The sequence below is a fragment of the Ostrea edulis genome, chromosome 10 (assembly GCF_947568905.1).
Source record: "Ostrea edulis chromosome 10, xbOstEdul1.1, whole genome shotgun sequence".
In the NCBI taxonomy this organism is placed as follows: domain Eukaryota; kingdom Metazoa; phylum Mollusca; class Bivalvia; order Ostreida; family Ostreidae; genus Ostrea; species Ostrea edulis.
In genome coordinates this window covers 10,154,207-10,167,033 of record NC_079173.1, presented here as the reverse complement: position 1 = coordinate 10,167,033, position 12,827 = coordinate 10,154,207, and the positions used below count along the sequence as shown (strand labels likewise).

At 35.1% G+C, this 12,827-nt stretch overlaps 1 protein-coding gene and 1 long non-coding RNA gene across 2 annotated transcripts; one reads left to right on the top strand and one right to left on the bottom strand.

Annotated features, from left to right (window-relative positions):
* Positions 1 to 2,629: 2,629 nt before the first annotated feature.
* Positions 2,630 to 7,090, bottom strand: LOC130051105 (uncharacterized). The gene is made up of 3 exons (XM_056152458.1): positions 6,604 to 7,090; positions 5,520 to 5,906; positions 2,630 to 2,649 (listed from the first exon to the last, which is right to left on the bottom strand). Exons 1-3 carry the CDS (start codon positions 7,088 to 7,090, stop codon positions 2,630 to 2,632), a joined length of 894 nt encoding a protein of 297 aa, XP_056008433.1.
* A 1,512-nt stretch (positions 7,091 to 8,602) lies between these two features.
* LOC125666786 (uncharacterized) lies at positions 8,603 to 10,642 on the top strand. The gene is made up of 3 exons (XR_007366860.2): positions 8,603 to 8,833; positions 10,055 to 10,150; positions 10,411 to 10,642. It is a non-coding gene; the product is annotated as an uncharacterized LOC125666786 (long non-coding RNA).
* Positions 10,643 to 12,827: the final 2,185 nt, after the last annotated feature.

The following is a 12,827-nucleotide window of genomic DNA, read 5'->3' as shown; positions in this document are numbered from 1 at the left end:
CAGAGAAAGTAACATTCCAAACGGAACACTAGTGGTAATATTCACTACAGGTTTGCGATACCGATTATATCCCTTGAAAAGCATGTTTTGTAAAGCAGTTTCCGTATCCACATGTCCGATGTCTTGACCAATGGAGAATGGTAGAAGGACAAGAAGAGATATCGTACATGTAAAAAGACCCATCTCATTGGGAAACATACTGCAACAACTGATGTCTGTAAAGACTCGTCTCATCGAGAATCAATTATACTGCAACCATCAGGAGACCAAAGCAAATGTTTAATGCCTCATCAACTAGTGATAATGGATTGAATCTCCAAAGACTATGCGCAATCCATTAATATTATCTCTGTTCTACCACGATGTATTAAGGTAATCGGTCGATAAATGCATCATTGAAATGAAATGTAATTATAAATATGAGGGAATGTCAGCTTTTTTAAGGACAGACATAATTCTATACGACATGCTCTTTCATTGGTATATACTGCAATCTTCTAGGATAATTGAATTTACAAGTGGATAACGTACTCCAATAAGTGTATTACACTTACTGGAATACTCGTTGCAATGTAGAAACTAAATTGAACCAAGGCCTGTTCAACTAATGCGACACGTAAAGTAAACAAACATTTATATTATCCTTTCTGCAGTATTTGCGCACACAAAGTTGTGAGGTAAATTATCAACATTCATTAGATAGATCAATATTTACAACAAATTGTGAACATTGAAACAATTATCTCCCTAAAATGTATTGAACTTCTGATCATATTATACCATGCAATCATTTTCACAATTGATAATTCCGTACATACGCAAGGCCAGTTACAGTTCTCTACATGCATATGCGAATCTAAGAAACTCTTTATTCTAAAATCAATACATTCATATAAATTTTTAAAAAGTGTGCTGTTGTTCATTTGCAATTCACTGTGCATAGGTTGCTATGGAAACCTAAATATCAAAATTTCCATAGCAACCGTTGTTACACAAATATTATTTTGCTTTAAAATCCAAGATTATCAGTATGCCACGTTGTACATGATTCTTACAGAGACTAGTACTTTTAAAAATGCACTACATTACGTCATACGATGACATCACACGGACAGTGAATACCCAACACATTCTGAATAGATCTAGCGGAAGATATGCCCTCGGAGATAAACTGGAAAACAATAACGATACTGTGTAGAGAAGTTTGTTTATTCTCATACTAATATTGCCTCGATTTATATCTAGTGCATTTCTACCACAGAGGTCGTTTTGTTGACATAGTTTGTTTTCCTCAGTTAGCAAGCAATACACGACGTCATCATGTTACGTCATAGTCAAACTACGCAGTGCATGTCACACTCAAGTGAACATGCTCAGATTATGTATAAAGAAAGTTTTTTAAAATGAATGTTATGAATTTCAATAATCTTATTTGCATAGAATCCCAACAGTTGGTCTTAACTCACATTCGTACAAATCCACATGACTTTTTTGTTTTTTAGAATAACGGAGAATTTCATTGTTGTATTCATAACCAATTTTAACTCGCCTTATATCTGATTTCCTGTAGCCCGGTGTCTGTCAGAGTTTGTCTGGAAGTCTGTGCAACTCCTATCCATCTCATTCTGTGTCCGTTTGCCTTCGACTTCTTCAAAAGCATCAAACCAGGTTCAACTAAAGGAAATTCAAATTGCTCTAAATAAAAGATCAGATCTTTTTCAAAGGGGAGATAATTAAGAAATGGTAAAAATATTATGGTATCATTAAACACTTTCTCCTCAGGAATATATTTAGCATTCTCGGAAAGTGAAGATTCGTATTGTTGGAGTTTTGGCCCCGGGGTAGGGTGGGGCCAACATAGGGAGCCCTGAGGGTAGGGTGGGGCCAACATAGGGAGCCCTGGGGGTAGGTTGGGGCCAACATAGGCAGCCCCGGGGTAGGGTGGGGCCAACATAGGGAGCCCTGGGGGTAGGTTGGGGCCAACATAGGCAGCCCCGGAGTAGGGTGGGGTCTCAATAGGGAATCAAAGTTTTACATGAACAGATAAACACAAAGTAAATTTAAACGACAGGAAATGCAGACATCAGTACATCCTAGTAAACTCGAAATGAATGGATATTTTATTGAACATAGGCGCAAACTAATGGAACAGTGTGTTAATTGCTAATTAGTAAGGATGACCAACTCCTGTTGAGGTTCTGAACAAGGCGTTTATTCAGCAAAGTATATATAAAGTTGCTTGAAAAGAAAGCCCTGTAACAATTGTATAACAATCATCAAACATATGTATAAATCATAACATACAATATTACTTTTACAGACTAATTGATATACAATTAATGGTAGCAATATTTACATACTTCAAGGAAGATAACTTTGTCTTACACAAAGTGCTATACATGTAACATTAGATACACAAATGCATCTCCCAATATTTACTCTTGCCTATGGATAAAATATTTAATGTACACTTATGCTTATCATAATATAAACATTACAGTTATTACTTTGATGCAAGATATCCATTATGAGAAATATTTAAGTCAGTAACTCAAAATACTCAAACATACCATTCTATGGGAATAGGCCAATATAAACAATGGTGAACTGCCAATGTGATAAGCAAATGTCACCATATAAAGTTCAAACCTGCAAGTTAATCAAATAACTTACAACTAGCCGCTAATGTAATTATCATAAAAATATGGCCCTTAATTAAGATACATCATAGTGAGACAATTGAACTACATGTATTTACACTTTATAGTTAAAATAAATGATTCTCTCTCACTATATACTTTTACTCAGGATGAAGTGCATAGGAACTTAATCTTAATGCAAAATTATAGGATTTACCATTTTATATATATATATATATATATATATATATATATATATATATACAGTACCCGCAACGTTATTCTTGACATTCCTATCGTGCTCTATCGTGCGTGTATCCTATCGTATCGTGCGTGTATCCTATCGTATCGTGCGTGTATCCTATCCTATTGTGTATCAGGTTTTCCGTTTTCTATCGTGTTTTGCGTTTATCAGGTCTATCGTGTATCGTGTTTTGCGTGTATCAGGTTTTCCGTTTATCGTGAAAATCGTTTATCGTGTAGCTTCGGAAACTATCGGGATCGTTTATAAAATCTAATGAAAAAGTACGATACTTTCCGAAACCTCTATTCGTTTTGTTAAAGAAGCTATTTTTAGGAATCGAGGAAAGACGGTATATTTGAAGGAGAACATAAAGTTGTCGATTTTAAGGCAGAAGAAGAGCTATTTGTCTGTCCAGAGAGAGAGTGAAAATTTATCACAATTTAATTCTAAGTAGTCTGGAAAGTAGGACAGTAAACCGAGCACAGTAAATCTGAAAGCTCCTTCTGAAGTTCATAAACATTTGTCTGTCTAGAAACAGTTATTTGTAATTAATACTAACAGAAAAATAGGGAGTTCCGATTTGAAAGGAAAAATCAGTAAATTACATTGTTTATCACATACATGTATATTTTAATAATGGTTCTTTTTCTTCCGATTTTTTTTTTTCACGTGTATGCTACTTATATAGCAACTGCTGAACTTGTGCGCGTCCTTATATCTGATTTTGTGTATCACCCGTGTTTTGACAGCTAACATTCTCAGGGACATTGTATTTCACACATTTAGAAGATTAAGTTTTAAAAGGGTGCAAGGGTGTTGCATCCCCCAAAATTCTGCTCAACTGGGCACGATTCCGCTGTCATCGTTGTTTTGTTTTTTATATACCTTGTACATGTACACATGTACCAATACTTGTACGTGTAGATACTGGAAATTTATGTTGGTTTTGATGATTATTTGAATTTTTTTTACACACTAAGCGTTTCAAAATTGCGAATTTAAAACAAGCCGGGTTTTGTTTATGTTTTTTAAACAGTATATTTATGTTTTGTTAACAAAATATCAATTCAAATAAATATGTTCCAATTACTTATGACTATCAATTATCAATCATAGTGTAAAAATATCTAACAGGTGTAGTGCGGTTGATTTTTTTTAAAGCGGTCGTTATGAAAATAACTTGAGATGTTGAATGAGCCGTGAACTTAGAGCTTGATGCAAAATAACCCCCTCCTCGCTACACGCACAATATTACTTGGTTTTATTTCATACTCAAGGTAATATACATTAGCATAAGAGAGCTACTGAAGCATGATATCACTACATTATATTACATTTAGTTAATTCCCTGTATAATCTATATATTAAACATTAGGTGACAATATAAGTTTTAGAATCATTGGCTGATAAAATTCATATAGATATCAAATAATGAATTCAATGCCGTATATATTTTATTATTTTTTTTTTTTAAATTTTAGCTGTGATGGCATTAAAAAAAACAAAAAAAAAAACGTACGACCGTGGATTAAAGAAATTATATGGTACAAAACCGATCAATGTTTTAAACAAATGTTACCGCGACGGGGACAGGTAGCTGATAGTCATCCCGCGATGAGAACACGGTTTTCCTGAGTTACCTATAGATTACCGCGTTAGATTTTTTCCCATCGCGAGAACGCGGGAAACAAGAAATCCGTTTTGTCCGTAATGTAGGTATATAATGAACATTGAAATCCTTCAATATTATTATCAACATAATGTAAACATAATGTAATTATGTTGTAGGTATCAAAATTTCGTTCCGTCTAAACCGTTTCTAAATTTACAACATTTCTATCAGGTTTTCCGTTTATCGTGAAGATCGTTTATCGTGTTTTGCGTTTATCAGGTCTATCGTGAAGATCGTTTATCAGGTTTTGCGTTTATCAGGTTTATCGTGTATCCTATCGTATCGTGCGTGTATCCTATCCTATCGTGCGTGTATCGTGTTCTATCGTTTATCATGTCAAGAATAACGTTGCGGGTACTGTATATATATATATATATTAGAAGTATATTAGCATTAGTGATAAACTTAGTAACTTACCAAATGAGAGGAAAAGTCAGTCTCAGGTAGTACTATCAGGTCTATGTCAATTCAAAACTTATATACTGATCTATGGACTGGTCACTTCAATTTTCAGACAAAGACACAAAGAACTTTTGGATGGAACAAATCCCAAAACAAATAAAAACGCAAGACACAAAACTAAAACACCAATGAAATTAAAATACTTATGGACAACTTGACCAAGACATAATTAGGCACCTCAGGCACTCTATACCAAAGAACTCACTAAGTGCTATGCTTGACCGGATATTGAATTGCAGATCCATTAAAGGATTATATAATTCAATACACATAACATTGATGTTAAATTGAAATAAAATGAAATAATAACAATGCATATATAAATGCATTATATACATATCAGATAAGAAATGACTGCCACATTCTCCTCCCGATGCAAGAATGGCGTCCGCGCCATCCCAGGAACCAAAATGTGACTGACGGTAGAGTTATAAACTGAAAAATATCGACATAAAATGATAAATGTACAATTAAAACATCACTTACCAGAAACTATACTTACAAGCGCCTGATTTGCCAAGAGTCTGTCTTGTAAGGTTCCAGTATTTATTAGTTTCTGTAAGTAAGTGGCTCTCTGCATCCAATCTGGTATGGTCAACTGCTGTGACATTACATAATCTTTGGTCCACTTTGGTTTTACTCGAACTCTTGTGAATTTTTGGGGGAGGTTGTGGTGTATTTGGAAGAGTAGGATCTGGCTCAGACTGGTTTTCGTCATCCTCAGGATCAGGTTCCTCAATGGATAATTCTGATAAACCATCTGGCGTCTCTGACATTATTTCTGACTCTGGACCAGGTTCCTCATGCGATATGACTATGACGTCATCAGGAGCGTCCTCCTTCTGGTCATCTGGAGTCTCTCTGTTAGTGGTACGGTACCTAAAGCAAACTCAAATTCAGAAAACGAACCTCCACTGTTGATATCCTCTGTATCACTGGATACACTGGATTCAGTAGATTCCTTTTTCTTCGTGATCCTACATCTGGGTTTTGGAATTGGCGCTGGTAATCTTGAACCTATAGGAAGTAATAAATTCCTATGTAAAATCCTACACCTGCCCTGCCCATCCTCTCTCTTCACTTTAAACACGGGTATATCTCTGTTAGGCTGTTCCATTATGATGTAGGGGTGATCTTCTCATCGATCAGAAATCGTATGCTTCCCATCAAATGAAACAACTTTAACCAATACCCGGTCTCCAACCTGTAAATTCACTCCCTTTGTCTTCATGTCGTAGTTGTACTTCTGACGACTCTGCTTATTCTATATGGCTGTGTTGGCTACTTCATAAGCATTCTCCAGCCGTTGCTTCAGGTCGTTGCTTCAGGCCGTTGCTTCAGGTCGTTGCTTCAGGCCGTTGATGTACTTGGATGTACTTGTAGATTTGTTTCCTTGGTCCAAACCAAATACCAAATCTACGGGTAAGTTTGGCTCTTTGCCGAACATCAAGTAAAACGGAGAGAATCCTGTCGTTTCATGCTTTGTGCTGTTGTAAGCATGCACCAACGGTCCTATATGGGCTTTTCAGTTTGCTTTTTCATCCTGTTGTAATGTACCTAGCATAGAAATAAGTGTTCGGTTGAACCTCTCTGTGATGCCGTTTCCCATTGGATGATAAGGAGTGGTGGATGATAAGGAGTGGTACGGGATTTTGAAATTCCTGTCAAACTGCAAAGCTCCTGAAGTAGCTTGCTCATGAAGTTTGCTCCTTGGTCTGAGTGGATCTTCGTTGGAAGTCCGTAGGGAATGACGAAGTTGTTAAAAAAAACATCAGCAGTGGTCTTGGCAGTCTGGTTCCAGTCTTCTGTAAACTTGGTAAAGTGATCCGTCATGACTAGGATGTTTTGGACTCCACCTTTACATGGCTCGATGGTTAGATAATCCATGCATACCAGTTCAAGGGGGAATGACGTTTGGATGTTGACTAGTGCAGCTTTCTGGTTCGTAGGAGTGTTGAACTTCATACATCGGTCGCACTCCTCTATCCATCTTTGGATGTCGTTCCTCATCCTTGGCCAATAGAAGTGTTCAGTGATAAGTGAAGTCGTTCGGTCTCTGCCTGGATGTCCCATTTTGCTGTGGAGTAAATTGGCAGTTCACCATTGTTTATATTGGCCTATTCCCATAGAATGGTATGTTTGAGTATTTTGAGTTACTGACTTAAATATTTCTCATAATGGATATTTTATATCAAAGTAATAACTGTAATGTTTATATTATGATAAGCATAAGTGTACATTAAATATTTTTTCCATAGGCAAGAGTAAATATTGGGAGATGCATTTGTGTATCTAATGTTACATGTATAGCACTCTGTGTAAGACAAAGTTATCTCCCTTGAAGTATGTAAATATTGCTACCATTAATTGTATATCAATTAGTCTGTAAAAGTAATATTGTATGTTATGATTTATACATATGTTTGATGATTGTTATACAATTGTTACAGGGCTTTCTTTTCAAGCAACTTTATATATACTTTGCTGAATAAACGCCTTGTTCAGAACCTCAACAGGAGTTGGTCATCCTTACTAATTAGCAATCAACACACTGTTCCATTAGTTTGCGCCTATGTTCAATAAAATATCCATTCATTTCGAGTTTACTAGGATGTACTGATGTCTGCATTTCCTGTCGTTTAAATTTACTTTGTGTTTATCTGTTCATGTAAAACTTTGATTCCCTATTGAGGCCCCACCCTACCCCGGGGCTGTCTATGTTGGCCCCAACCTACCCCCAGGACTCCCTATGTTGGCCCCACCCTACCCTCAGGGCTCCCTATGTTGGCCCCACCCTACCCCGTAGTTTGACTATGACGTAACATGATGACGTCGTGTATTACTTGCTAACTGAGGAAAACAAATTATGTCAACAAAACGACCTCTGTGGTAGAAATGCACTAGATATAAATTGAGGCAATATTAGTATGAGAATAAACAAACTTCTCTACACAGTATCGTTATTGTTTTCCAGTTTATCTCCGAGGGCATATCTTCCGCTAGATCTATTCAGAGTGTGTTGGGTATTCACTGTCCGTGTGATGTCATCGTATGACGTAATGTAGTGCATTTTTAAAAGTACTAGTCTCTGTAAGAATCATGTAGAACGTGGCATACTGATAATCTTGGATTTTAAAGCAAAATAATATTTATGTGTGACAACGGTTGCTATGGAAAATTTGATATTTAGGTTTCCATAGCAACCTATGCACAGTGAATTGCAAATGAACAACAGCACACTTTTTAAAAAATTATATGAATGTATTGATTTTAGAATAAAGAGTTTCTTAGATTCACATTTGCATGTAGAGAACTGTAACTGGCCTTGCTTATGTACGGAATTATCAACTGTGAAAATGATTGCATGGTATAATATGATCAGGAGTTCAATGCATTTTAGGGAGATAGTTGTTTCAATGTTCACAATTTGTTGTAAATATTGATCTATAAAGGATAATATAAATGCAACTCAGGACACTTAAGGTAACGAATGAACTAGGTATGATAATGAGATCATAATGAACTGATACGTCATGACAGTTGCCCCGCCTTGATCATCCATATTTGGATACACAAACACAAACTCTATTTTTAGGATCATATAAAAATATATCGGAATATTGCCTTTATTCCACGCTTAAAATATGTAAAATTTCCCTGATTTGACAACACATCACAAGGCATTATGATGAGAAATACCCTGGTGAAGTTTGTCGTATGGTTGGAATCAGCGTCTAAAATACGCTTACTAGGCACATGGCAAAGACGACGTTCAGAAGATGTCAGCTGTATAACTTTGAAATCGGAAAAAACAAGGTAACCTCTTGTAATTAAAATAATGATGTATGAATACCTAAAACCAAGGTTGTCAACAATGAAAGTAGACAACATTTACTGCGTTTTATACATTGACTCAATACTTTAGAGGTAGTATATAGTTCTTTGTTTACATACTGCCACGTCACCGATGTGTATAGGCCTAGAATTAGGTGCACACACGCAAAATCTTCTATGTACATACTTTGATGTTCTTTGTTTACATACTGCACACGTCACACGTAGCTGATGTGTAACATATTGGGTGCACACACGCAAAATAGGCCTATATGTTAGAGAACTGATTATCAAATGGTACCAGTTGTTGTTTGTTTATATAATCATGAGTACAGGCGAGTATCTAGGCAGCAAAATCCACAGGCACTTAAAGTATGGATATTACATGACCCCCCCCCCCCCACTCTTTCTTTTGATTTTTTTCTTGCTATAATTTCTCTGAAATAAGTCGATTCCTGTCTATCTCATCCTTCTTTCGATTCATCAATCCTTTCACGCTTTTTGTAAGATTCTACCGGTATGATTTAATTTATTTATTGATCCACCAAGCATGTTGGCATACAATCATGTTACACAATGATGAGATAAGTATAATGATGACAAACTAAATACTAACAGTTCATATGCATATTTGTAAAAATGTTTATATAGATTTGGCATGTACATATGACGTCAAACTGTATATATGAAATAGTATTGCATGTATAACATTAGCCATCCTATGATTTATTACAAAATTTGTGATTTGTGCTTATTTTTTTATACCCATACAAGGCCACTCTCTAAAGCTTACAAAAAAGTGTGAAACGATTACAGTACTTTTAAAAATCGAAAGAGAAATGAGTTAGACAGGGAATCAGCACATTTCAGATTTACCGCTGCAAAAAATATTTCCAAAGGGGGGAGGGTAGTATCAGTGCATCAGGTACCTGTGGTAATATCTTGTACAAATGCACGTGTAACGACATTAATTTTAATGCTCTAGATTTACAGTCACAATTAATTTTATCAAGTGATATACTAGAAAAAAAATAAACTTGGGATATTTTCGCTTACACCACAGTTTGAATAAATGGAAGAAAAATAAAAGACTCTGAATGCATACTAATTGCCCACATTTTTTATGTGTATTTGAGACCCTTCTTCAATGCATTGAATGTTTGCAGCATATGCATTTATAATATGAGATAATGCTATTTACAGATGTGCATGATACCACAACAAGAATATGAACTTTTCAAAGAGCATATTTCCAATTTTCCACATCTCTAGAGCAGTGACCACAAATGTATATACAAGGTACTTTTTACAAACTTTAAGTAATCCAATCAGGCACTAGATATACATAAATATTGGCATTATTTCCATCTAGTCAATATTAATTTCTTCAAAATGATAAATTAAAAGAAAATTCATATGAAGCATGTTTTGATATTGCTGTATGATATGAAATTTGAATGTTTTTATGGTATAATTCACATATAAACTTGAACACTTAGACCTACAGTACTGTGTTTTAAATATTTTTGACTGGCAACTTTCTTCTTTTTTCCATTTAGTACCCACAGATGACGGCCATATTGACTCCAGTGGATAATATTTACCTCCATCAGCTGGTTACTACACTGTACATAGTGGTCAAACCAGGATATCCACTAATTGCATCAGTGATGTGAGTTGTCATCTACATTTGTTCGTATGAACTTTAGTAAACTGTCAAGTTTTAATATGAAGAAAATGACTGCTGAAAAAGCATCTAATCGTGTGTTCTATGAATGTTTTCAATTAAACACAAAACAAAATGAAAAATAGTTTTATTGAAACTTAATTGAAATTCACTTTGAATTACTTTGCATTGACTGAGTACTTCAAATTTTAATCGTTCTACATTTTCATGGTCAAGTGATAAAAAGTATTTGAGAGTGGGGGGGGGGTGTCATATGAAGTAAAAAGATTGACACCCAATTGGTGAACTAAATATTTTACACACTGCAGCCACTTATCTTTATTTTCAATGATGACTTAAGAATATTTCTTAAAAATGGAAAAATATACCCCCTCCCGAAGTAGTGGAGGAATATGTGTCACATCTGGTTTTGCGGTAGCTTGTGAGCAGATGCTGCATGGGTCCAGACTCCTACCCAACCCACTCAACTTGAAAAGTAATAACTCCATGACATTTTCATCGTTTTTAAAACGATCAAATTAAGTTATCCCCTTCCCTAAACTGTGTTTCATTGCAAGGGCAGCATGGGTCCAGATATAGACAACCACCCTTAAACAGTGTTTCATGAAAACATGCATGTAGTGTATCATATTTTTGTATATATTCTACATCTATTTAGTAGATACTGCATGTTTGTAACCTTGTTCAGACACCGCCCAAATGCAAGGATTGACATCCGAGACTATATTCCTGGATCAGCGCATAATTTGCACCGCGAATCGTCAGTTACAAATAACGCACTGAGTTTGATATGTTATTAAGCTCAGAAATATAAGAACTTGCTGTACCTATGGCTATCACATATGATGTGTTCGAGGTAATGCAGAGAATTCAACACCGCACCGATCTCTGTGAAATTAATTGCATACTTCTTTGCATCAGATTAAATTTTCATATATATATATATATATATATATATATATATAGATAGATAGATAGATAGATAGATAGATAGATAGATAGATAGATACTGGTGTGTTATTATATTCATACTAAAGCAAAGAAATATTTTTTAATACATGTAATACATATATTACACACTTGTTTAACACAATCACATTTAAGGAATTATTTCGTTTTAGGCCTAGATCGAAGATAGATATAGTACATGTATATTTATATGTGTAGTCTGATTAAAACCAGCTCCCTTCTAATGATCCCTGACGACGATAGGGTAAAATAAAAAAAAGAAGGGGGGGGGGTAATCACACTGTCATTCATTCATGAGGTTTAAAATTGGAATCTAAACAATCTGATTGTAAACAGATCTTTGATCTGCTCCGTTATTATCATGTCGTTACAAACGTACAATGTTTGAATACAAACTAGAGTTTAAAATGTTTCTGAAATTAGTTGTTAAATATAACTGTCTTGATTACTGGGAGTACAAGACCAACAGTCCGGTACAATACGTTTATTACCAGACTGTCAACAGGCACTGTCCCATTGGTGCCCCTGTAATCAAGTCAACAATTCATGAATACCATTACCTTTTGTACTGAACACTTCATACAATTAATTGTTTTCATTTATATAATCATTCTATTCTTAGCAATTCTTAGCTATTCTTAACCTCTCTGCATTAGCATAAAACATTCAGAACAACTGGATCCTACATGCACATGTGTTTTATACTTGCATACTGTACTTACTAAACTGTAATTATACTGATTTGATTACAATTTAATTATGTATTCACACAACACACTTATCCGCTGTCTCAGAAACTGATGTGTGAAGCAGTTGGGCTATTTTACTGTATATATCAAGTTGTTAATTTAAATCTTGTCTGCAATCAGTATTTCATATATAATTATAGATATGTGTAGTGCAGAAGTGTGAACTCTGATAGTATTAATAATTCTGAATGATTGGTTTTTATTTCCATTGCTGTACATGCCCCCTCCCTTTCCCCAAGGAACCTTGATTGGCGAATAAACGAGAGAGAGAGAGAGAGAGAGAGAGAGAGAGAGAGAGAGAGAGAGAGAGAGAATTAAAAGATTAAAACTAAAGTAAATGTTTCTTGGTTAAGATACATTGGTTGTCCTGCGTACATGTATATATTTACAATACATAATAAATTGTAATTTTCCCGCCGTGTTACTTCCCTTTCCAGTATCTAATTTTGGATCAATATTCTACATCAGTGCTGCGTTTGAATATTAATTAGATAGCGTGTTTACATGCAAATCGAAGATAAAACTGGACGATGGTAAGTGGAAAATAAATGTATTGTGATACCATGAGATT